General features: G+C 62.8%; 1 protein-coding gene across 2 annotated transcripts in view; it reads left to right on the top strand.

The window, feature by feature from the left end:
* CHD3 (chromodomain helicase DNA binding protein 3) overlaps positions 1 to 25,632 on the top strand; it is a 106,046-nt gene that overhangs the window by 69,252 nt on the left and 11,162 nt on the right. Inside the window, exons 27-38 of one of the 2 annotated variants that reach the window (XM_090129477.1) lie at positions 3,062 to 3,127; positions 3,464 to 3,549; positions 5,190 to 5,323; positions 12,838 to 12,982; positions 13,061 to 13,223; positions 14,914 to 15,026; positions 15,398 to 15,539; positions 15,639 to 15,737; positions 16,731 to 16,844; positions 16,929 to 17,037; positions 20,332 to 20,464; positions 24,694 to 24,889. In XM_090129477.1, the coding sequence (XP_089985603.1) occupies positions 3,062 to 3,127; positions 3,464 to 3,549; positions 5,190 to 5,323; positions 12,838 to 12,982; positions 13,061 to 13,223; positions 14,914 to 15,026; positions 15,398 to 15,539; positions 15,639 to 15,737; positions 16,731 to 16,844; positions 16,929 to 17,037; positions 20,332 to 20,464; positions 24,694 to 24,889 (1,500 nt within the window). Of the gene's footprint in view, positions 1 to 3,061; positions 3,128 to 3,463; positions 3,550 to 5,189; positions 5,324 to 12,837; positions 12,983 to 13,060; positions 13,224 to 14,913; positions 15,027 to 15,397; positions 15,540 to 15,638; positions 15,738 to 16,727; positions 16,845 to 16,928; positions 17,038 to 20,331; positions 20,465 to 24,693; positions 24,890 to 25,632 lie in introns of both variants that reach the window. The other variant, XM_090129476.1, reaches the window with a different exon arrangement.

Here is a 25,632-nt window from a genome sequence, read left to right as displayed (position 1 = left end):
GATGGACTGAGAGGGCACTGGGGGGGATGTGGGGTGCAACCCAGGGGAGGTGGGGGTGGGTAACTGTGACAGTTAGGAGAACCAAGGTGGGCACTGGGATGAAGTGAGGTGGGTTGGGGGGTACTGGGGGCACTGTCAAACACTGGGAGAGGACTGGGAAGCACTGGGATGGACTGGGAGGGCACTGGGGGGGATGTGGGGTGCAACCCAGGGGAGGTGGGGGTGGGTAACTGTGACAGTTAGGAGAACCAAGGTGGGCACTGGGAGGAAACTGGGATGGACTCTGGTGGGTTGGGGGGCACTGGGGGGCACTTTGAAACACTGGGAGAGGACTGGGAAGCACTGGGATGGACTGAGAGGGCACTGGGGGGGATGTGGGGTGCAACCCAGGGGAGGTGGGGGTGGGTGACTGTGACAGTTAGGAGAACCAAGGTGGGCACTGGGAGGAAACTGGGATGGACTCTGGTGGGTTGGGGGGCACTGGGGGGCACTTTGAAACACTGGGAGAGGACTGGGAAGCACTGGGATGGACTGAGAGGGCACTGGGGGGGATGTGGGGTGCAACCCAGGGGAGGTGGGGGTGGGTGACTGTGACAGTTAGGAGAACCAAGGTGGGCACTGGGATGAAGTGAGGTGGGTTGGGGGGCACTGGGGGGCACTGGGGAGGATGTGGGGCACAAGCCAGGTGAGATAGAGGTGGGTAACTGTAATGGCTTGGCCCAGGAGGACCAAGGTGGGCACTGGGAGGAAACTGGGATGGACTCTGGTGGGTTGGGGGGCACTGGGGGGCACTTTCATACACTGGGAAGCACTGGGATGGACTGAGAGGGCACTGGGGGGGATGTGGGGTGCAACCCAGGGGAGGTGGGGGTGGGTAACTGTGACAGTTAGGAGAACCAAGGTGGGCATTGGGATGAACTGAGGTGGGTTGGGGGGTACTGGGGGCACTGTCAAACACTGGGGGGCACTGGGGGGCACTGTCAAACACTGGGAGAGGACTGGGAAGCACTGGGATGGACTGGGAGGGCACTGGGGGGGATGTGGGGTGCAACCCAGGGGAGGTGGGGGTGGGTAACTGTGACAGTTAGGAGAACCAAGGTGGGCACTGGGAGGAAACTGGGATGGACTCTGGTGGGTTGGGGGGCACTGGGGGGCACTTTGAAACACTGGGAGAGGACTGGGAAGCACTGGGATGGACTGAGAGGGCACTGGGGGGGATGTGGGGTGCAACCCAGGGGAGGTGGGGGTGGGTGACTGTGACAGTTAGGAGAACCAAGGTGGGCACTGGGATGAAGTGAGGTGGGTTGGGGGGCACTGGGGGGCACTGGGGAGGATGTGGGGCACAAGCCAGGTGAGATAGAGGTGGGTAACTGTAATGGCTTGGCCCAGGAGGACCAAGGTGGGCACTGGGAGGAAACTGGGATGGACTCTGGTGGGTTGGGGGGCACTGGGGGGCACTTTCATACACTGGGAAGCACTGGGATGGACTGAGAGGGCACTGGGGGGGATGTGGGGTGCAACCCAGGGGAGGTGGGGGTGGGTAACTGTGACAGTTAGGAGAACCAAGGTGGGCACTGGGATGAAGTGAGGTGGGTTGGGGGGTACTGGGGGCACTGTCAAACACTGGGGGGCACTGGGGGGCACTGTCAAACACTGGGAGAGGACTGGGAAGCACTGGGATGGACTGGGAGGGCACTGGGGGGGATGTGGGGTGCAACCCAGGGGAGGTGGGGGTGGGTAACTGTGACAGTTAGGAGAACCAAGGTGGGCACTGGGAGGAAACTGGGATGGACTCTGGTGGGTTGGGGGGCACTGGGGGGCACTTTGAAACACTGGGAGAGGACTGGGAAGCACTGGGATGGACTGAGAGGGCACTGGGGGGGATGTGGGGTGCAACCCAGGGGAGGTGGGGGTGGGTGACTGTGACAGTTAGGAGAACCAAGGTGGGCACTGGGATGAAGTGAGGTGGGTTGGGGGGCACTGGGGGGCACTGGGGAGGATGTGGGGCACAAGCCAGGTGAGACAGAGGTGGGTAACTGTAATGGCTTGGCCCAGGAGGACCAAGGTGGGCACTGGGAGGAAACTGGGATGGACTCTGGTGGGTTGGGGGGCACTGGGGGGCACTTTCATACACTGGGAAGCACTGGGATGGACTGAGAGGGCACTGGGGGGGATGTGGGGTGCAACCCAGGGGACGTGGGGGTGGGTAACTGTGGCAGTTAGGAGAACCAAGGTGGGCACTGGGATGAAGTGAGGTGGGTTGGGGGGCACTGGGGGGCACTGGGGAGGATGTGGGGCACAAGCCAGGTGAGATAGAGGCAGGTAGCTGTAATGGCTTGGCCCAGGAGGACTGAGGTGGGCACTGGGAGGAAACTGGGATGGACTCTGGTGGGTTGGGGGGGCACTGGGGGGCACTTTGAAACACTGGGAGAGGACTGGGAAGCACTGGGATGGACTGAGAGGGCACTGGGGGGGATGTGGGGTGCAACCCAGGGGAGGTTGTGGGTAACTGTGACAGTTAGGAGAACCAAGGTGGGCATTGGGATGAACTGAGGTGGGTTGGGGGGCACTGGGGGGCACTGGGGAGGATGTGGGGCACAAGCCAGGTGAGATAGAGGCGGGTAGCTGTAATGGCTTGGCCCAGGAGGACCAAGGTGGGCACTGGGAGGACAATGGGAGGGACTGGGAAGCACTGGGATGGACTGGGATGGGTTGGGGGGGCGTGGGGGGTGCTGGGAGGAACTGGGATGTGCCACAGGAGGCATCAGGGGGACTGGGAGGGAACTGGGATGGACTGGAAGGAAAGCGGGAGGGTGGACGGAGAAGTAACTGGGAGGCACTGGGATGGACTGGGAGGGGAAACTGGGATGGACTGGGAGGCACCAGGGGGGGTGATGTGAGGCACAGGGGGGGGGAAGCTTGGGGGTGGGATTTGGGGTGTCGGGGTTGGGGGGGGGTTTATGATCTTATAGCATCTCTGGGGGGGGGGGGGAGGGGGGTAGGAGGGGTTGGGGGCACACTGGGTTTTTTTGGGGGGTGCTGACTGTGCCCCCCCCCCCAGACAACCAGTCTGAGTACTCAGTGGGATCTGAGGAGGAGGATGAGGACTTCGATGAGCGGCCGGAGGGTGAGTGCCCCCCCCCAGCCCCCCCCGTGTACCCCTCCCCCCTCCCCCCCCCCGTGGCCCCTCTGACACTGAGGGGGTTGGGGGGTGGTCCTGGGTGGCACAGGTGGGAGTGGGGGGGGTCAGGGTGCCATGGGGGGGTTCGTGGGTGTCCTGGGGGGGGGCGTGGATAGCCATGGGGAGGAGTAAAGGGGGGTCAGAGTGCCATGTGGGGCAGGGAGGTCTTTGAGGGGGGGTCTCAGAGTGCCTTTGGGGGTGTCTTGGGGTGAGTGATGCTGCTGTCACCCCCCCCCCCCACACACACACACTTTTTCCTCCCCCCCCCCCCCCCCCCCCCAGGCCGGCGCCAGTCTAAGCGGCAGCTCCGAAACGAGAAGGACAAACCACTGCCCCCACTGCTGGCCCGGGTGGGGGGCAACATCGAGGTGAGCCCCCCCCCTCCTCCCAGCCATCAGAGGCCTCCCATCCTCCCCATCCCCTTCTCCCCCCATCAACCCCCCCATCACCCCCCATCCCCTTCTCCCCCCATCATCCTCCCCATCCTCATCCCCTTCTCCCCCCCCCCGTCACCCCCCCATCATCCTCCCCATCCTCATTCCCTTCTCCCCCCCCATCATCCTCCCCCCCATCCCCTTCCTCCCCCATCATCCTCCCCATCCCCTTCTTCCCCTCCCCATCCCCTTCTTCCCCTCCCCATCCCCTTCTTCCCCTCCCCATCCCCTTCTTCCCCTCCCCATCCCCTTCTCCCCCCCATCATCCTCCCAATCCCCTTCCTCCCCCATCATCCTCCCCCCCATCCCCTTCCTCCCCCATTATCCTCCCCATCCTTTCCTTCCCCTCCCCCTCCCCTTCTCCCCCCCATCATCCTCCCCCTCCCCTTCTCCCCCCCCATCATCTTCCCCATCCCCATCCCCTTCTTCTCCCCCCATCATCCTCCCCATCCCCTTCTCCCCCACATCACCCGCCATTCCCTTCTTCCCCCCCATCATCCTCCCCATCCCCTCCTCCCCCTCCCCATCCCTCTCCCCTTCCTCCCCCCACGTCAGCCCCCATCCCTTTCTCCCCCCCATCATCCTCCCCCCCATCATCCTCCCCCCCATCATCCTCCCCCCCATCATCCTCCCCCCCATCATCCTCCCCCCCATCATCCTCCCCCCCATCATCCTCCCCATCCCCTTCTCCCCCCCATCCCCTTCCTCCCCCATCATCCTCCCCATCCCCATCCCCTTCTCCCCCCATCATCCTCCCCCATTCATCCTCCCCCTCCCCTTCTCCCCCCCATCATCCTCCCCATCCCCTTCTCCCCCCCATCATCCTCCCCCCCATCCCCTTCCTCCCCCATCATCCTCCCCATCCCCTTCTCCCCCCATGTCACCCCCCCATCCCTTTCTCCCCCCCATCATCCTCCCCATCCCCTCCTTCCCCTTCCCCTCCCCCTCCCCTTCCTCCCTCCCCTTCTCCCCCCCATCCCCTTCTCCCCCCCATCCCCTTCTCCCCCCATCATCCTCCCCCATTCATCCTCCCCCTCCCCTCCCTCCCCCCCATCATCCTCCCCATCCCCTTCCTCCCCCCACATCACTCCCCCCATCCCCTTCTTCCCCCCCATCATCCTCCCCATCCCCTCCTTCCCCACCCCATCCCCTTCTTCCCCCCCATCATCCTCCCCATCCCCTCCTTCCCCACCCCATCCCCTTCTCCCCCCCATCATCCTCCCCCATTCATCCTCCCCCTCCCCTTCTCCCCCCCATCATCCTCCCCCCCATCCCCTTCCTCCCCCCCCATCATCCTCCCCCCCATCATCCTCCCCCCCATCATCCTCCCCCCCATCATCCTCCCCATCCCCTTCTCCCCCCCATCCCCTTCCTCCCCCATCATTCTCCCCATCCCCTCCTCCCCCTCCCCATCCCCTCCTCCCCCTCCCCATCCCCCTCCCTTCCTCCCCATCATCCTCCCCCTCCCCTTCTCCCCCCCATCATCCTCCCCATCCCCACCCCCACCGCCCACCCCCCCGGCTGCCCCGCTGACCGCAGCCCCCCTTTCCCCCCCCCCCCCCCGTCCCCCCCAGGTGCTGGGTTTCAACACGCGGCAGCGCAAGGCGTTCCTGAACGCGGTGATGCGCTGGGGGATGCCGCCGCAGGACGCCTTCACCTCGCAGTGGTTGGTGCGGGACCTGCGGGGCAAGAGCGAGAAGGAGTTCAAGTGGGTGCTGTGCCGGGGTGGTCACGTGACCTCCCGCGTCCTCACGTGACCTCGTGTGTCATCCTGTGACCTCTTGTGTCATCCTGTGACCTCTTGTGTCCTCACGTGACTAACTGTGACCTCCCGTGTCCTCGTGTGACCTCCCGTGTGATCCTGTCACCTCCCGTGTCCTCACGTGACCTCCCACGTCCTCACGTGACCTCCCGCGTCCTCACGTGACCTCGTGTGTCATCCTGTGACCTCTTGTGTCCTCACGTGTCCTCGTGTGACCTCCCGTGTGATCCTGTGACCTCTTGTGTCCTCATGTGACCTCGTGTGTCATCGTGTGACCGCCTGTGTCATCATGTGACCTCATGTGTCATCATGTGACCTCCCGTGTCCTCGTGTGACCTCCCGTGTGATCCTGTGACCTCTTGTGTCCTCACGTGACCTTGTGTGTCCTCGTGTGACCTCCTGTGTCCTCGTGTGACCTCGTGTCCTCGTGTGACCTCATGTGTCCTCGTGTGACCTCCCGTGTGATCCTATGACCTCTTGTGTCCTCGTGTGACCTCCCGTGTGATCCTGTTACCTCCTGTGACCTCCTGTGTGATCCTGTGACCTCCCGTGTCCTCACGTGACCTTGTGTGTCATCCTGTGACCTCCTGTGTCCTCACGTGACTGCCTATGTCATCATGTGACCTCCTGTGTCCTCGTGTGACTTCCCGTGTGATCCTGTGACCTCTTGTGTCCTCATGTGACTAACTGTGTCATCATGTGACCTCCCGTGTCCTCACGTGACCGCCTGTGTCATCATGTGACCTCCCGTGTGATTGTGTGACCTCTTGTGTCCTCATATGACTGACTGTGTCATCATGTGACCTCGTGTGTCCTCATGTGACCTCCCGTGTGATCCTGTGACCTCTTGTGTCCTCACATGATTGCCTGTGTTGTCATGTGACCTCCTGTATCCTCATGGGACTTCCTGTGTCGCCATGTGACCACCTGTGTCATCATGTGACCTCGTGTGTCCTCATGTGACCTCCCGTATCCTCATGTGACCTCCTGTGTGATCACGTGACCACCTGTGTCATCATGTGACCTCGTGTGTCCTCACGTGACCGCCTCTGTGATCGTGTGTCCTCTGTGTGACCTCCTGTGTGATCGTGTGACTGCCTGTGTGATCATGTGACCTCCTGTGTCGTCATGTGACCTCCTGTGTGATCGTGTTACCTCCTGTGTCATCATGTGACTGCCTGTGTCATCACGTGACCTCGTGTGTCCTCACGTGTGTGTCATCATGCGTTCTTGTGTGTCGTCATGTGACCACCTGTGTGATCACGTGACCTCCTGTGTGATCACATGACCTGTGTCGTCACGTGACCTTCTGTGCCATCACGTGACCTCGTGTGTGATTATGTGACTTTGTGTGTGGTCATGTGACCTCACGTGTCATCACGTGAGTGTGACGTCACGTGACTTCCTGTGTCATCATGTGACCTAACATGTCATCACGTGACCTCTTCTGTCATTGTATGTGTGTGATCACGTGACCTCATGAGTCATCATGTGGCCTTGTGTGTCATCACATGTCCTTGTATGTCACCTCATGTTCTCATGTGTGATCACGTGTGTGTCCTCGTGTGTCATCACGTGTCCTTGTGTCATCATGTGTGTCCTCACACGTCATCATGTGTGTTCTCCTGTGTCATCACACGTCTGTTACCATGTGTGATCACGTGTGCGTCATCACGTGTCCTCCTGTGTGATCACATGTATGTTCTCGTGTGTCAGCCTGTGTCCTTGTGTGACCACGTGGCCTCCTGTGTGATCACGTATGTGTCCTCGTGTGACAGCTCATGTCCTCGTGTGTGACCGCATGTCTTCATGTATGATCGCGTGTGTTTCCTCGTGTGTAGTCCCATGTCCTCGTGTGTCACCCCGTGTCCTTGTGTGTGTCCCATGTCTGCATATCAGCCCACATCCTTGTGTGTCAGCCTGTGACATTGTGTGTCCCCATGTCTTCATGTGTGTCCCCATGTCTCCATGTATGATCCCATGTCTTCACGTGTGTTCCTGTGTCCTCATGTGTGTCCCTGCATCCCTGTGTCCCCATATCTTCGTGTCCTCGTGTCATTCGTGTCCCCATGTGCTACCGTGTCCTCATGTGTGCCCTTAATGTGTCATGTGTGTGTTTCCACGTCCTCACATATGTCCCCATGTGTCCCCACGTGTCCCTGCATCCCTGTGTCCTCATGTCTTCACGTGTGATCCCGTGTCCTCCTGTCCCCCATCTGTGTTCTCGTGTGTCCCAATGTGTCCCCACGCGTGTCCCTGTGTGTGTCCCCATTCCGTGTCTCTGTGCATCCGTGTCCCCATGTGTGTGTTCACATGTGTCCACGTGTTTGCATGTGTGTCCTCGTGTGTCTCACTGCCATCCTTTGTGTCCCCACCGTGTCCCTCTGCCCCCACCTCTGTCCCCACGTCCCTCTGTGTCCCCACGTCCCGTTCTGTCTCCCCCTACCCACATGTCCCCTATTTCCCTGTGTCCCCACACGTGTCCCCGTGTCCCTGCATGTCCCCCCCCACATCCCCACGTCCCTTTGTGTTCCCATCACACGTGCCACATCCACGCCCCTTTTTGTCCCCACATCCCATCTTGCTGTGTCTGTGTCCCCACATCCCTGCGTGTCCCCTCTTCCTCTGTGCCACCAATGTCCCCCCCGCATGTCTGCCCATGTTCCCCATGTCCCCGTTATCCCCTCCTGTCCCCCCATGTCCCCCCATGTCCCCATTATCCCCTCCTGCCCCCCCATGTCCCCCCATGTTCCCATTATCCTCTCCTGTCCCCCTCATGTCCTCTCATGTCCCCCCATGTCCCCCCCCATGTTCCCATTATTCCTTCCTGTCCCCCCATGTCCCCCCATGTCCCCCCATGTCCCCCCATGTCCCCTTTATCCCCCCAGCTCCCCCATTATCCCCCCATGTCCCCCCATGTCCCCCCATGTCCCCCCATGTCTCCCCATGTCCCCCCATGTCCCCATTATCCCCTCCTGGCCCCCCCATGTCCCCCCACGTCCTCATTATCCCCTCCTGTCCCCCCCTCCATGTTCCCCCATGTCCCCCTTATCCCCCCAGTCCCCCCCATGTCCCCATTATCCCCCCACCCCCCATGTCTCCCCCCATGTCCCCCCATGCCCCCCCATGTTCCCATTATCCTCTCCTGTCCCCCTCATGTCCTCTCATGTCCTCTCATATCCCCCCACGTCCCCCCATGTCCCCCCCCATGTTCCCATTACCCCCTCCTGCCCCCCCATGTCCCCCCAGCCTCCCCATGTCCCCATTATCCCCTCCTGGCCCCCCCATGTCCCCCCATGTCCTCATTATCCCATCCTGTCCCCCCCCCATGTCCCCCCATGTCTCCCCCCATGTCCCCCCAGTCCCCCCCATGTCCCCATTATCCCCCCACCTCCCCATGTCTCCCCCCATGTCCCTATTATCCCCTCCTGGCCCCCCCATGTCCCCCCCATGTCCCCCCACGTCCTCATTATCCCCTCCTGTCCCCCCCCCATGTTCCCCCATGTCCCCCTTATCCCCCCAGTCCCCCCCATGTCCCCATTATCCCCCCATGTCCCCCCATGTTCCCATTATCCCCTCCTGTCCCCCTCCTGTCCCCCTCCTGTCCCCCTCCTGTCCCCCCATGTCCCCCCATGTCCCCCCATGTCCCCATTATCCCCTCCTGTCCCCCCATGTCCCCCCATGTCTCCCATGTCCCCCCAGTCCCCCCATGTCCCCCCCATGTTCCCATTATCCCCTCCTGTCCCCCCATGTCCCCCCATGTCCCCCCATGTCCCCCTTATCCCCCCAGCCCCCCCATGTCCCCATTATCCCTTCCTGCCCCCCATGCCCCCCCATGTCCCCATTATCCCCTCCTGACCCCCCCATGTTCCCCCATGTCCTCACTATTCCCTCCTGCCCCCCATGTCCCCCCATGTCCTCATTATCCCCTCCTGTCCCCCCATGTCCCCCCATGTCCCCATTATCCCCCCAGCCCCCCCATGTTCCCATTATCCCCTCCTGTCCCCCCATGTCCCCATTATCCCCCCAGCCCCCCCATGTCCCCATTATCCCCTCCTGTCCCCCCATGTCCCCCCATGTCCCCATTATCCCCCCAACCCCCCCAGGTCCCCCCCCCCATATCCCCGTGCCACATGATGAGCCCTTACTCAGCCGAGCGCCTCCTACCGTCGGTTTTCCTGGGGAGCAGAGGAGGGGCTGCGTCCCCCTCACCCCGACACACAGCCACCCCCGGGGGGGTCCCTTGTCCCCAGGGGGGGGGTCGGCTGAGGCCCTGGGGGTGCCAGAGAGGTGGCAGCTCCCGGCTGAATGCCGGCACAGCTTTGGGCTGGGCGCTGTGATGAGGGGGAAGGCTGATGGCACGGGGACGGCGGTGGGGGTGTTGGGGACATTGGGGGCAGTGGGTGACATTGGGGGACATGGGGGGATATGGGGGACATGGGGGGACATGGGGTCATTGGGGACATGGGGGGACATGGGGGACATTGGTGGACAGTGGGGATATTTGGGGTATTGGGGACATTGGGGACATTGTGGGACGTTGTGGGTAATGAGGACTTTGGGGGCATTGTGGGGACGTTGGGGACACTGGGGGCAGTGGGTGACATTGGGGGACATGGGGGGATATGGGGGACATGGGGGGACATGGGGTCATTGGGGACATGGGGGACATTGGAGACATTGGGGACATTGAGGGACATTGGTGGACAGTGGGGATATTTGGGGTATTGGGGACATTGGGGACATTGTGGGACGTTGTGGGTAATGAGGACTTTGGGGGCATTGTGGGGACGTTGGGAACACTGGGGGCAGTGGGTGACATTGGGGGACATGGGGGGATATGGGGGACATGGGGGGACATGGGGTCATTGGGGACATGGGGGGACATGGGGGACATTGGAGACATTGGGGACATTGAGGGACATTGGTGGACAGTGGGGATATTTGGGGTATTGGGGACATTGGGGACATTGTGGGACGTTGTGGGTAATGAGGACTTTGGGGGCATTGTGGGGACGTTGGGGGACATGGGGACATTGGGGGTGTCAGGGGCATTGGGGACATGGGGGGCATTGGGGACATGGGGGGACATGGGGGACATTGAGGACGTTGAGTGACATTGGTGGACAGTGGGGACATTTGGGGTATTGGGGACATTGGGGACATTGAGGGACGTTGTGGGTAATGAGGACTTTGGGGGCATTGTGGGGACGTTGGGGGACATGGGGACATTGGGGGTGTCAGGGGCATTGGGGACATTGAGGGACATGGGGGACATTGGGGACATTGGGGGACATGGGGGACAGTGGTGGGTAATGGGGATGTTGGGGACACTGGGGGACATTTGGGGTTATGGGGACATTGGGGGTGTCAGGGGCATTGGGGACATTGAGGGACATTGGTGGACAGTGGGGACATTTGGGGTATTGGGGACATTGGGGACGTTGTGGGACGTTGTGGGTAATGAGGACTTTGGGGGCGTTGTGGGGACGTTGGGGGACATGGGGACATTGGGGGTGTCAGGGGCATTGGGGACCTTGAGGGACAGTGGGGACATTTGGGGTATTGGGGACATTGGGGACATTGTGGGACGTTGTGGGTAATGGGGACATTGGGGGCATTGTGGGGACGTTGGGATGATGGGGACGTGGTGGGTAATGGGGACACTGGGGACAGCAGACTGTGGGGACAGTGGGGACATTGAGGGGACAGTTGAGGACACTGAGGACCTTAGGGACAGCGTGGAGATGGGACACTGGGGACATTGGGGACATTGGGGACATTGGGGTCTGGAGGGACAGGATCTTTGGGGACCGGAGGGATGGGGACGTTGGGGACCGGAGGGATGGGGACAGAGGGACGGGACCATGGGGGAGCAGCGCAGTGCCACTGTCCCCACACTGTCCCCACGCTATGGTGGCACTGTCCCCATGCTGTCCCCACACCATGCTGCCCCATACTGTCCCCATGCTGTCCCCACGCTGTCCCCAATACTGTCCCCACACCACACTGTCCCCACAGTGTCCCCACACCATCCTGTCCCCACGCTGTCCCCACGCTATGGTGGCACTGTCCCCATGCTGTCCCCAATGCTGTCCCCACACCACGCTGTCCCTAATGCTGTCCCCACACTATACTGTCCCCACACTGTCCCCAATGGCGTCTCCACATTGTCCCCAGTGCTGTCCCCACACCATCCTGTCCCCATGCTGTCCCCACTCCATCCCCAATGCTGTCCCCACGCTGTCCCCAACGCTGTCCCCACACCACTCTGTCCCCGTGCTGTCCCCAATGCTGTCCTCACACCACACTGTCCCCACTCCATCCCCAATGCTGTCCCCATGCTGTCCCCACGCCGTCCCCACGCTGTCCCCAATGCTCTCCCCCCACCACGCTGTCCCCAATGCTGTCCCCAATTCTGTCCCCAGTTCTGTCCCCATGCTGTCCCCACTCCATCCCCAATGCCATCCCCACACCACGCCGTCCCCACGCTGTCCCCACACCACGCCATCCCCATGCCGTCCCCATGCTGTCCCCACGCCGTCCCCACACTGACCCCACACCACGCCATCCCCACGCCGTCCCTATGATGTCCCCACGCTGTCCCCAATGCTCTCCCCACACCATGCTGTCCCCAGTGCTGTCCCCAGTGCTGTCCCCACGCTGTCCCCACACCACGCAGTCCCCACACTGTCCTCATGCTGTCCCCAATGCTGTCCCCACGCCACTCTGTCCCCAGTTCTGTCCCCATGCTGTCCCCACTCCATCCCCAATGCCATCCCCACACCACGCCGTCCCCACGCCGTCCCCACGCCGTCCCCACGCCGTCCCCACGCCGTCCCCACACTGTCCCCACACCACGCCGTCCCCACGCCGTCCCCACGCTGTCCCCACGCTGTCCCCACACCACGCCGTCCCCACGCCGTCCCCACGCCGTCCCCACGCTGTCCCCAATTCTGTTCCCAGTTCTGTCCCCATGCTGTCCCCAACGCTGTCCCCACGCTGTCCCCAATGCTGCCCCACACCACGCCATCCCCACGCCGTCCCCAACGCTGTCCCCACGCCGTCCCCACGCTGTCCCCACGCTGTCCCCACACCACGCCGTCCCCATGCCATCCCCATGCCATCCCAACGCTGTCCCCAACGCTGTCCCCAACGCCGTCCCCACGCTGACCCCACACCATGCCATCCCCACGCCATCCCCACGCCGTCCCCCACGCCGTCCCCCACGCCGTCCCCACGCCGTCCACACGCTGTCCCCACGCCGTCCACACGCTGTCCCCAATGCTGTCCCCATGCTGTCCCCACACCACGCCATCCCCACGCCGTCCCCAACGCTGTCCCCATGCTGTCCCCACACCACGCCGTCCCCAACACTGTCCCCACACTGACCCCACACCATGCCGTCCCCAACGCTGTCCCCAACGCTGTCCCCAACGCCATCCCCACGCTGTCCCCAGGGCCTACGTGTCCCTGTTCATGCGTCACCTCTGCGAGCCGGGTGCCGACGGCTCCGAGACGTTTGCGGACGGCGTCCCCCGCGAGGGGCTGTCGAGGCAGCAGGTGCTGACCCGCATCGGCGTCATGTCCCTGGTCAAGAAGAAGGTAGGGGCCGTCCCCTGCCGCCCCCCTGTCCCCTTGTCACCTCCCCGTGTCACCGTCCTGTCCCTCATCCCCACAAAGGTGCAGGAGTTCGAGCACATCAATGGGCGCTGGAGCCTCCCCGAGCTGGTCCCGGAGCACAGCGCAGACTCCAAGCGTTCCTCCAGAGCTTCTTCCCCTGCCAAGACCTGCAGCACCGACCCCGAGCAGAGCAGGACCCCCACCCCGTGCACCTCCAAACCCGGTACGGGGGGGTGGGGGGGGTTGGGAGGGGGTTGGGGGGGGTAGGGGGATGGGAACGGAGGGGTAGAGATGTGGGGGTGGGATGAGAGGTGGAGGGGATGGGGAGGGGTGGGGGGGTGAGGGGTAGAGGGGATGGGGGGGATGTGGGGATGGGGGTGTGGGGCACAAGGAATGAGGGGTGAAGGGGTGCAGGGGATGGGGGGGATTGGGGGGATGGGGGAGTGAGGGGTGGAGGGGATGCTGGGGGTAGAGGGGACGGGGGATGGGAACAGAGGGGCAGAGAGTGGGGGATGTGGGGATGGGGGTGTGGGGGACAAGGGATGAGGGGTGAAGGGGTGCAGGGGATGGGGGGGATTGGGGGGATGGGGGGGGTGAGAGGCAGAGGGGATGCTGGGGGTAGAGGGGACGGGGGATGGGAAGAGAGGGGCAGAGAGTGGGGACAGGGGATGAGAGGTAGAGGGGATGGGGAGATGTGGGAGGGGTGGGGGGGTGAAGGGTAGAGGGGATTGGGGGGATGTGGGGATGGGGGTGTGGGGCACAAGGAATGAGGGGTGAAGGGGTGCAGGGGATGGGGGGGATTGGGATGGGGGGCTGGGGGACAAGGGATGAGGGGTGAAGGGGTGCAGGGGATGGGGGGGATTGGGATGGGGGGTGAAGAGGTGTAGGGGATGGGGGGCGTTGGGGGGATGCGGGGTTGAGGGGTGGAGGGGATTGGGGGGATGGGGGGGACAGGGGATGGGAACAGAGGGGCAGAGAGTGGGGACAGGGGATGAGAGGTAGAGGGGATGGGGAGGTGTGGGGGGTGTGGGGGGTATGGGGGGTGGGGGGGATGAAAGGTGGGGGGGATGGGGGCTGGGGGGACAAAGGGGTGCAGGGGATGGGGGGGACGGAGGATGGGAATAGAGGGGCAGAGAGTGGGGGATGTGGGGATGGGGGTGTGGGGGACAAGGGATGAGAGGTAGAGGGATGGGGGGATGTGGGACGTGTGGGGAGTATGGGGGGCATGGGGGTGAAAGATAGAGGGGATGGGGGGGGGATAGGGGATGGGAATAGAGGGGCAGAGAGTGGGGGATATGGGGACAGGGGGGTCTGGGGGACAAGGGGTGAGAGGTAGAGGGATGGGGGGATGTGGGACTTGTGGGGGATATGGGGGGTAGGGGGGCTGAGGGGATGGGGGATGGGAACAGAGGGTCAGAGAGCGGGGGATATGGGGACAGGGGATGTGGGGATGGGGGGTGTGGGGGACAAGGGATGAGGGGTAGAGGGGACAGGGGGATGTGGGAGGTGTGGGGGACAGGGAGGTGGGGATGTGGGGACATGGGGGTGGGGACATGGACGTGGGGAGGGGGACATGGGGATGTGGGGGGGGACAGAGGAGCAGAGAGTGGGGGCTGTGGGGACAGGGAGATGCGGGGGACACCGGACGGGGATGTGGGGACGCAGGACAGAAGTTGGGGACATGGGAGACTCGGGGACAGGGGCCATGGGGACAGGGTGGGGTTGTGGGGGACACAGAGCAGGAGCTGGGGACGTGAGGACATGGGGGACACGGGGACGGGGTGGGATTGTGGGGACGGGGTTGGTGACAGGTGACAGAGCGTGATGGAGGGGATGGGGATGTGAGGGGACAGGAGTGGGGTGCAGGGACCCCCCCCCATGTCCCCGAGTCTCAGTGTCTGCTGTCCCCACAGCCACACCGGCACCCAGCGAGCGTGGGGATGGGATGGGGCCACCCCCAGACAGGGACGACGGGGACAACAGGGACGAGAAGGAGCCCAAAGGGCCTGAAAAGATGGAGACTGAGGTGGGTGATGGGGCTGTGCCCGTCCCTGTCCCCAGCTGTGTCCCCAACCCTGTCCTGTCCCCATCCCTGTCCCCATCTCCGTCCCCATCCTTGTCCTGTCCCCATCCCTGTCCCCATCCTTGTCCCTATCCCTGTCCTGTCCCTTTTCCTGTCCCCATCCCTGTCCCCATCCTTGTCCCCATCCCCATATCTCCCCTCTGCAGTCCCTGTGTGCTCTCTCCATCCCTGCCACCATCTCTGTCCCTTTTCCTGTCCTCCTGTCCCCATCCCTGTCCCCATCCCTGTCCCCGTGCCCCCCGGCTCTCCCCCCTCGTGCATCCATGGAGGTCACACTTTGGTGTGGGGGTGACACCGCATTGCTGTCCCTACAGCCTCCCCCCCCCGAAGCCCCCCCATCCCCGGGCAACGGCAGCGAGGCCGAAGGGCCGAGGAAGGGCGAGGAGGAGGAGGGACCAGGGGAGAGGGAGCCCGAGGCCGAAGGGCCCCCACCCCGCGACGAGCACGACCGAGCAGGTGGGTGTCCCACATCAAACCCCCCAAAACAGCCCCCAAACCAAAAACCCCTTGGCGGGGGGGGGGGTCTCTTCTGAGCTCTGCCCACCCCCTCCCCAGGCACTGAGGTCGACAAAACCCCCGGGGGGGAAAAGGGTGATGAGAAACCCCCCGAGGAGGAGCCCAAGGAGCGGCCGGGAGACCCCGACCCTAAAAGAGGTATTGGGGTGGGGGGGGGCTGGAAAGGGGGGGCGGCCAAACCAGAGCAGGGTGGGGTGGAGGGGCTGGAAAGGTGGGGGGGGTCAAATCAGAGCAGAATGGAGTTGGGATGGGGGGGGGCTGGAAAGTGGTGGGGGGGGGGGCGCAAACCAGAGCAGGTTGGGGTGAGGGAGGGGGGCTGGTAAAAGGGTGGGGGGTCAAACCAGAGCAGGATGGGGTGGGGGAGGGGGGGCTGGAAAAAGGGTGGGGGGTCAAACCAGAGCAGAGTGGGGTTAGGGTGGGGGGGTTGGAAAAAGGGGGGGGGGGCAAACTAGAGCAGGGTGGGGGGGCTGGAAAGGTGGGGGGGGCAAATCAGAGCAGGATGGGGTTGGGGTGGGGGGACTGGAAAGGGAGGGGGGGGGGCAAACCAGAGCAGGGTCGGGGGGGCTGGAAAGGGGGGGGGGTCAAACCAGAGCAGGATGGGGTTGGGGTGGGGGGGCTGGAAAGAGGGGGGGGGGTGTCAAACCAGAGCAGGTTGGGGTGGGGGAGGGGGGGCTGGAAAAAGGGTGGGGGGTCAAACCAGAGCAGGTTGGGGTGGGGGAGGGGGGGCTGGAAAAAGGGTGGGGGGGGGTCAAACCAGAGCGGGTTGGGGTTGGGATGGGGGGGCTGGATGGGGGGGGGGTCAAACCTGAACAGGTTGGGGTGAGGGGGCAGGAAAGGGGGGGGGGTGTCAAATCAGAGCAGGATGGGGTTGGGGGGGGGGGCTGGAAAGGGTGGGGGGGGCAAATCAGAGCAGGGTGGAGTTGGGGGCGGGGGGGGGGGGCTGGAAAGTGGGGGGGGGGTCAAACCAGAGCAGGATGGAGCTTAATGAAGGGGTGCAGCTGAGCCTTAATTGCGCCCTACTGACGGACGGGGACAATTCCCTTCATAGCAGGGGGGGGATTGGGGGGGGGGGAATATGGTGGGGTGGGGGGGGGGTCCTAAAGCCCATAAATCCCCCCCCCCCAAAAGCAGAGGAGGTGAAGGCTGAGAAGGAGCCCAAAACGGAGCTGCGCGCCAACGGCCGCCGCGAGGACAGAGCCGAGAAGCCACGCTTCATGTTCAACATCGCCGACGGGGGCTTCACGGGTGAGCTTTGGGGGTGAGCTTTGGGGGGGGGTCCCAACCTTCCTGACCCCCCCCCCATGACCCCCCCCCCCCAAAACCCCGCAGAGCTGCACACGCTGTGGCAGAACGAGGAACGCGCCGCCGTCTCCTCGGGGAAACTCAATGAGATTTGGCACCGGCGCCACGATTACTGGCTGCTGGCCGGCATCGTCCTGTATCCTTACGGTACCTCTGGATACTGGGGGGTGGGGGGGGGGGGGGTCCACGAGATCCCCTGAGACCCCCCCCCCAGAATCGTGGGGTGCCCCTCAAGACACCTCGGAACCATGGGGTGCCCCTGAGACCCCCCCCAACACCATGGGGTGCCACTGAGACCCCCTGAAACCTCCTAGAACCATGGGGTGTCCCTGAGAGCCCCCCCAACACCATGGGGTGCCCCTGAGACCCCCTGAGACCCTCCAACACCATGGGGTGCCCCTGAGACCCCCCAGAACTGTGGGGTGCCACTGAGACCCCCTGAGACCCTCCAACACCATGGGGTGCCCCTGAGACCCCCCAGAACCATGGGGTGCCCCTGAGACCCCCTGAGACACCTCAGAATCATGGGGTGCCATTGAGACCCCCTGAGATCCCCCAGAATCGTGGGGTGCCCCTCAGATACCTCGGAACCATAGGGTGCCCCTGAGACCCCCCCCAACACCATGGGGTGCCCCTGAGACCCCCCAGAACTGTGGGGTGCCCCTGAGACCCCCTGAGACCCCCCCAACACCATGGGGTGCCCCTGAGACCCTGTGAGACCCCCCGAGGCCCCCCCAACACCATGGAGTGCCCCTGAGACCCCCCCCAGAACCATGGGGTGCCCCTGAGACCCCCCAGAACCGTGGGGTGCCTCTGAAACCCCCTGAGACCCTCCAACACCATGGGGTGCCCCTGAGACCCCCCCCAACACCATGGGGTGCCCCTGAGACCCCTCGGAACCATGGGGTGCCCCTGAGACCCCCCCCAGAACCGTGGGGTGCCCCTGAGACCCCCTGAGACACCCCAGAATCATGGGGTGCCACTGAGACCCCCTGAGACCCCCCAGAACCATGGGGTGCCCCTGAGACCCCCCCCAACATCATGGGATGCCCCTGAGACCCTGTGAGACCCCCCGTGGCCCCCTCAACACCATGGGGTGCCCCTGAGACCCCCCCCAGAACCGTGGGGTGCCCCTGAGACCCCCTGAGACACCTCAGAATCATGGGGTGCCACTGAGACCCCCTGAGATCCCCCAGAATCGTGGGGTGCCCCTCAGATACCTCGGAACCATGGGGTGCCCCTGAGACCCCCCCCAACACCATGGGGTGCCACTGAGACCCCCTGAGACACCCCAGAATCATGGGGTGTCCTTGAGACCCCCCAACACCATGGGGTGCCCCTGAGACCCTGTGAGACCCCCCGAGGCCCCCCCAACACCATGGGGTGCCCCTGAGACCCCCCCCAGAACCGTGGGGTGCCCCTGTGACCCCCTGAGACACCTCAGAATCATGGGGTGCCACTGAGACCCCCTGAGATCCCCCAGAATCGTGGGGTGCCCCTCAGATACCTCGGAACCATGGGGTGCCCCTGAGACCCCCCCCAACACCATGGGGTGCCACTGAGACCCCCTGAGACACCCCAGAATCATGGGGTGTCCTTGAGACCCCCCAACACCATGGGGTGCCCCTGAGACCCTGTGAGACCCCCCGAGGCCCCCCCAACACCATGGGGTGCCCCTGAGACCCCCCCCAGAACCGTGGGGTGCCACTGAGACCCCCTGAGACACCCCAGAATCATGGGGTGCCACTGAGACCCCCTGAGATCCCCCAGAATCGTGGGGTGCCCCTCAGATACCTCGGAACCATGGGGTGCCCCTGAGACCCCCCCCAACACCATGGGGTGCCACTGAGACCCCCTGAGACACCCCAGAATCATGGGGTGTCCTTGAGACCCCCCAACACCATGGGGTGCCCCTGAGACCCTGTGAGACCCCCCGAGGCCCCCCCAACACCATGGGGTGCCCCTGAGACCCCCCCCAGAACCGTGGGGTGCCACTGAGACCCCCTGAGACACCCCAGAACCATGGGGTGCCCCTGAGACCCCCTGAGACCCTCCAACACCATGGGGTGCCCCTGAGACCCCCCTCAACAACATGGGGTGCTCCTGAGACCCCCTGAGACCCTCCAGCACCATGGGGTGCCCCTGAGACCCCCCAGAACTGTGGGGTGCCCCTGAGACCCCCTGAGACCTCCCAGAATCATGGGGTGTCCTTGAGACCCCCCAACACCATGGGGTGCCCCTGAGACCCCCCCCCAACACCATGCGGTGCCCCATAGCCCCCCTGAGACCCCCACCACACCATGGGGTACCCCTGAGCCCCCCCCCAGAACCATGGGGTGCCCCTGAGACCCCCTGAGACCCCCGCCACACCATGGGGTGGCCAGTAGTGCCCCAGTGGTGCCCCAGTGGTGACCTAGTAGTGCCCCAGTCGTGCCCAGTTGTGCCCCAGTGGTGCCCAGTGGTGACCCAATGTCCCAGTGGTGCCCCAGTGGTGCCCAATGGTGACCCAACCATGCAGTGCCCCAGTGGTGCCCCAATAGTGCCCCAGTGGTGCCCAATGGTGACCCAACACACAGTGGTGACATAGTAGTGCCCCAGTAGTGCCCCAGTGGTGCCCAATGGCGACCCAACGACACAGTGGCCCAGTGGTGACATAGTAGTGCCCCAGTAGTGCCCCAGTAGTGTCCCAGTGGTGCCCAATGGCGACGCAACGACACAGTGGTGACATAGTAGTGCCCCAATAGTGCCCCAGTAGTGCCCCAGTGGTGCCCAATGGTGCCCCAGTGGTGCCCAATGGCGACCCAGCACACAGTGGTGACATAGTAGTGTCCCAATGGTGCCCAGTAGTGCCCCCATGGTGCCCCAGTGGCGACCCAATGACGCAGTGCCCCAGTGGTGACCAATAGTGCCCCAATAGTGCCCCAGTGGTGCCCCAGTGGTGCCCAATGGCGACCCAACGACGCAGTGCCCCAGTGGTGACATAGTAGTGCCCCAGTAGTGCCCCAGTGGTGCCCAATGGTGACCCAACGACACAGTGCCCCAGTAGTGCCCCAGTGGTGCCCAATAGTGCCCAATGGTGCCCCAGTGGTGCCCAATGGCGACCCAACACACCAGTGGTGATATAGTAGTGCCCCAGTAGTGTCCCAGTGGTGCCCAATAGTGCCCAATGGTGCCCCACTGGTGCCCAATGGTGACCCAACACACAGTGGTGACATAGTAGTGTCCCAGTGGTGCCCAGTAGTGCCCCAGTGGTGCCCAATGGCGACCCAACGACGCAGTGCTTCAGTGTTGCCCAATGGTGACCCAACGACGCAGTGGTGACATAGTAGTGCCCCAGTAGTGCCCCAGTGGTGCCCAATCGTGCCCCAGTAGTGCCCCAATGGTGCCCCAGTGGCGCCCCCTGGTGCCGGTGGCAGCCCTTAGCGCTCAGCCACGGCTACGCGCGCTGGACGGACATCCAGAACGACGGCGCCTTCGGGGTGATCAACGAGCCCTTCAAGGGCGAGGCGTCCAAAGGGAACTTCCTGGAGATGAAGAACAAGTTCCTCGCACGCCGCTTCAAGGTGAGCGCACGGCGGGGGGTGGGGGGGGTGGTGTTTGCACGAGGGATTTGCACCAGGGAGTCGCAGAGGGTTGCGTTTGCACGAGGGAGTCTCACTTGGCGGGGTTTGCACGAGGGCGGAGTCTCACGAGGCTGAGTTGTAAGGGTGTAAGGGAGTTGTGCTGGGGTTGAGTTTGCACGAGGGATTTGCACCAGGGAGTCGCAAAGGGTTGCGTTTGCACGAGGGCGTCAAACTTGGCGGTGTTTGCACGAGGGCGGAGTCTCATGAGGCCGGGTTGTAAGGGCTGGGGTTGTGTTTGCACGAGGGATTTGCACCAGGGAGTCGCAGAGGGTTGCGTTTGCACGAGGGAGTCTCACTTGGCGGTGTTTGCACGAGGGCGGAGTCTCACGAGGCTGAGTTGTAAGGGTGTAAGGGAGTTGTGCTGGAGTTGTGTTTGCACAAGGGAGTCACAAAGGGTTGTGTTTGCACGAGGGCTGAGTCTCACGAGGCTGAGTTGTAAGGGTGTAAGGGAGTTGTGCTCGGGTTGTGTTTGCACGAGGGATTTGCAGGAGGGTTTTGCACGAGGAAGTGTCATGAGGCTGGGTTGTAGGGTGAAAGGGTGTTGTGCTGGGGTTGTGTTTGCACGAGGGGTATTTGCACGAGGGAGACACGCGTGGTTGTGTTTGCACGAGGGAGTCACAAGGCTGAGTTGTAAGGACATGAGGGAGTTGTGCTGGGGTTGTGTTTGCACCAGGGATTTGCACCAGGGATTTGCAGGAGGGGGTCTCATGAGACTGGGGTGTGAGGGCGTGAGGGAGTTGTGTTTGCACGAGGGATTTGCACGAGGGAGTCTGGGGTTGGGTTTGCTCAAGGGATTTGCACTAGAGAGTCTCACGTTGTTGCGTTTGCAGAAGATCTTTGCACGAGGGACCCGCACAAGAGTTGTGTTTGCACGAGGGCCTTGCAGATGGGAGTTTTATGGGGCTTGTGTTTGCACTAGGGTCTTGCACTAGGGTTGTCTTTGCACGAGGGCTTTGCAAAGGGGAGTCGCACAAGGCTGGTGCTGGCACGAGGGCTTCGCACAAGGGAGTTGCACGGAGTTGTGTTTGCACAAATCCTTTCTGAACTGGGAGTTTCACACAGACTGTGTGTGCACAAGGGCCTTGCACAAGGCCTTCACTTGTGCGAGGTGGTTCTTGCACAGGTGTGGTGTTTGTGTGCGCACCTTGCACTCGGGTTGTGTTTGCCCAAGTACTTTCATTGCATGAGAGATGTGCACAAGGGTTCTGTTCACACAAGGACCTGCATAAGAGCTTTGCACGAGGGCGTTGCACGAGCATTGCATTGTGCCGAGGTTGTCCTTGCACGAGGGGCTGTTCCTATGCCCTCGGGGGCTGCTTGAGGGCCTTGTGCACGTGGCAATTGCACGAGGGCGGCCCCCAGGTGATAATGCAGTGATTTGCACGAGCGGAAGAGTCGTGCACAGGGCGTTGGGGTGGCCAAGAACTGCAGCTTCAAGTAGGAATGGGGTCTTGCACGAGGGCTGCAGCCTTGCACAAGAGCCTCGCATGAGTGCGGAGGCTTTGCACAAGGATTGGGGGCTCGTGTGGGACTTGGGCCTTGCACAAGGATTGGGGCCTTGCACGAGGACCTTGTGTGAGGGTTGGGGTCTTGCACAAGAGTGGGGCCTTGCACGATGACTGGGGCCTTGCATGAGGGGTGTGTGCCTTGCACAAATGTGCAAGGGGCCTTGCACTGTGACCTTGCACGAGGGCCTTAGAGTGGGAGTGGGGCCTTGCACACAGCTTGGGGCTTTGCACAAAGATGGGGGCCTTGCACGAGGGCCGAAGTCGTGCACTATGGCCTTGCACAAGAGCGCGTGCCTCGCACGAGTGCCAGAGCCTTGCACAACTTCCGTGCCCTTCCACAAAGCTCACGCTCTTGCACAAGGGCCGACGATTTGCACGAGGGCTGGGGGGGAGGGGGGAAAAGTGCCTGGTGACCAACCTGTACTTTTTTGTCTCTCACCCCATCCTTTATCCCACCCCCACCCTGTGGTCTCCCACCCCATTCTGTCTCCCACCCCATACTGTGGTCTCCCACCCCATTCTCCATCCCACCCCCATCCTGTATCCCACCCCACCCCACTCTTTATCCCACCCCATTCTGTCTCCCACTCCATCCTGTCTCCCATCCCATTCTGTCTCCCACCCCATTCTGTCTCCCACCCCATTCTCCATCCCACCCCTCATCCTATATTCCACCCCAACCCACTCTATCCCACTCCATACTTTCTCCCACCCCACTCTTTCTCCCACCCCACTCTTTCTCCCACCCCATCCTTTATCCCATCCCCACCCTGTGGTCTCCCACCCCATTCTGTCTCCCACCCCCACCCTGTGGTCTCCCACCCCATTCTGTCTCCCACCCCATACTGTGGTCTCCCACCCCATTCTCCATCCCACCCCGATCCTATATCCCACCCACCCCATTCTGTCTCCCACTCCATCCTGTCTCCCATCCCATTCTTTGCTCTCCCACCCCATTTTTTATCCCACCCCATCCTTTATCCCACCCCCACCCTGTGGTCTCCCACCCCATTCTGTCTCCCACCCCATACTGTGGTCTCCCACCCCATTCGCCATCCCTCCCCCATCCTGTCTCCCACCCCACTCTTCCTCCCACCCCACCCCGTGGTCTCCCACCCCATTCTTCACCCCATCCTTTATCCCACTCTATCCTGTCTCCCACCCCATTCTTTCTCCCACCCCATTCTTTCTCCCACCCCACTCTTCATCCCACCCCATCCTTTCTGCCACCCCACTCTTTATCCTCCCCCCTTTCTCCCACCCCACTCTTCTTCCCCCCCCACTCTTCATCCCACCCCACTCTTCATCCACCCCCCTCTTCATCCACCCCCATCCTTTCTCCCACCCCACTCTTCATCCACCCACACCTCTTCTCCCACCCCACTCTTCATCCCACCCCATCCTTCATCCCACCCCATCTTTTCTCCCACCCCACTCTTCATCCCCCCCCTTTCTCCCACCCCACTCTTCATCCCACCCCACTCTTCATTCCCCCCCCTTTCTCCCACCCCACTCTTCATCCCACCCCACTCTTCATCCCCCCCCCCTTTTCTCCCACCCCACTCTTCATCCCACCCCATCCTTCCTCACACCCCACTCTTCATCCACCCCACTCTTCATCCCCCCCCCTTTCTCCCACTCCACTCTTCATCCCACCCCACTCTTCATCCACCCCCATCCTTTCTCCCACCCCACTCTTCATCCCGCACCCCCCTTTCTCCCACCCCATCCTTCCTCCCACCCCACTCTTCATCCCACCCCATCCTTCATCCCACCCCATCTTTTCTCCCACCCCACTCTTCATCCCCCCCCTTTCTCCCACCCCACTCTTCATCCCACCCCATCCTTCCACCCCACTCTTCATCCCACCCCACTCTTCATCCCCTCCCCTTTCTCCCACCCCACTCTTCATCCCACCCCACCCTTTCTCCCACCCCATCCTTCCTCACACCCCACTCTTCATCCCACCCCACTCTTTATCCCCCCCCCTTTCTCCCATCCCACTCTTCATCCCCCCCCTTTCTCCCACCCCATCCTTCATCCCACCCCACTCTTCATCCACCCCCATCCTTTCTCCCACCCCACTCTTCATCCCGCACCCCCCTTTCTCCCACCCCATCCTTCCTCCCACCCCACTCTTCATCCCACCCCATCCTTCCTCACACCCCACTCTTCATCCCCCCCCCTTTCTCCCACCCCACTCTTCATCCCACCCCACTCTTCATCCACCCCCATCCTTTCTCCCACCCCACTCTTCATCCCACCCCACTCTTCATCCCACCCCATCCTTCCTCACACCCCACTCTTCATCCCACCCCACTCTTCATCCCACCCCATCCTTCCTCACACCCCACTCTTCATTCCACCCCACTCTTCATCCCCTTCTTTCTCCCACCCCACTCTTCATCCACCCACACCTCTTCTCCCACCCCACTCTTCATCCCACCCCACTCTTCATCCCACCCCACTCTTCATCCCACCCCACTCTTCATCCCCCCCCCCTTTCTCCCACCCCACTCTTCATCCCACCCCATCCTTCCTCACACCCCACTCTTCATCCCACCCCACCCTTTCTCCCACCCCATCCTTCCTCCCACCCCCATCCTTCCTCCCGCCCCACTCTTCCTCCTCCCCCACCCCCACCCCCATTCCATGGGGCAGCTGCTGGAGCAAGCCCTGGTGATCGAAGAGCAGCTCCGGCGCGCCGCCTACCTGAACATGACTCAGGATCCCAGCCACCCGGCCATGGCCCTGAACACGCGCTTCGCCGAGGTCGAGTGCCTGGCCGAGAGCCACCAGCACTTGTCCAAGGAGTCGCTGGCGGGCAACAAGCCCGCGAACGCCGTCCTGCACAAGGGTAAGAGGCGGGCGGGCCGGCGGCGCGGACGCCCCGTGTAGCACCTGGCTGCTCTCTGTACCGCGCTCCGAACGGCTCTGATTAAAGTGGGGTTCTGCTCCCAACCGGCTCCCGGTGTGTCCTTGCTCAGCGCGGGCTTCACGGCGGCCGGAGGGCGGAGGGAGGGGGTGAGGATGGAGGTAAAAGGGGGCGACGGGGGCTTGAGGAAGAGCAGGGTGAGGGGTGAGCGAAGGTCGGAGGAGCTCGGAGCGATTCGGAGTGGCTGAGGGCAGAGGAATTTTGGAGGAGCTCGGTGCGCTCAGGGTGACGGAGTGAGCGCGGAGGAACTCGGAGTAAACTTGGAGTAACTCAGAGTGAGCTCGGAGTAACTTAGAGTAAGCCTGGAGTAACTCGGAGTGAGCTTGGAGGAACTCAGAGTGAGCTCAGAGTAACTCAGTGTGCTCAGAGTAACTCAGAGTAACTCAGAGTAAGCCTGGAGTAACTCAGAGTGAGCTTGGAGTAACTCAGTGTGCTCAGGATAACTCGGAGGAACTCGGAGTAAGCCTGGAGTAACTCAGTGAGCTTGGAGTAACTCAGAGTAAGCCTGGAGTAACTCGGAGTGAGCTTGGAGGAACTCAGCTCTGAGTGAGCTTGGAGGAACTCAGAGTGAGCTTAGAGTAACTCAGTGTGCTCAGAGTAACTCAGAGTAAGCCTGGAGTAAATCGGAGTGAGCTTGGAGTAACTCAGTGTGCACAGGATAACTC

This window comes from Phasianus colchicus, chromosome 36, assembly GCF_987193195.1.
Source record: "Phasianus colchicus chromosome 36, bPhaCol1.hap1.1, whole genome shotgun sequence".
Classification (NCBI taxonomy): domain Eukaryota; kingdom Metazoa; phylum Chordata; class Aves; order Galliformes; family Phasianidae; genus Phasianus; species Phasianus colchicus.
The sequence above is the reverse complement of the archived record's forward strand: the minus strand, read 5'-3'. Positions and strand labels throughout refer to the sequence as shown.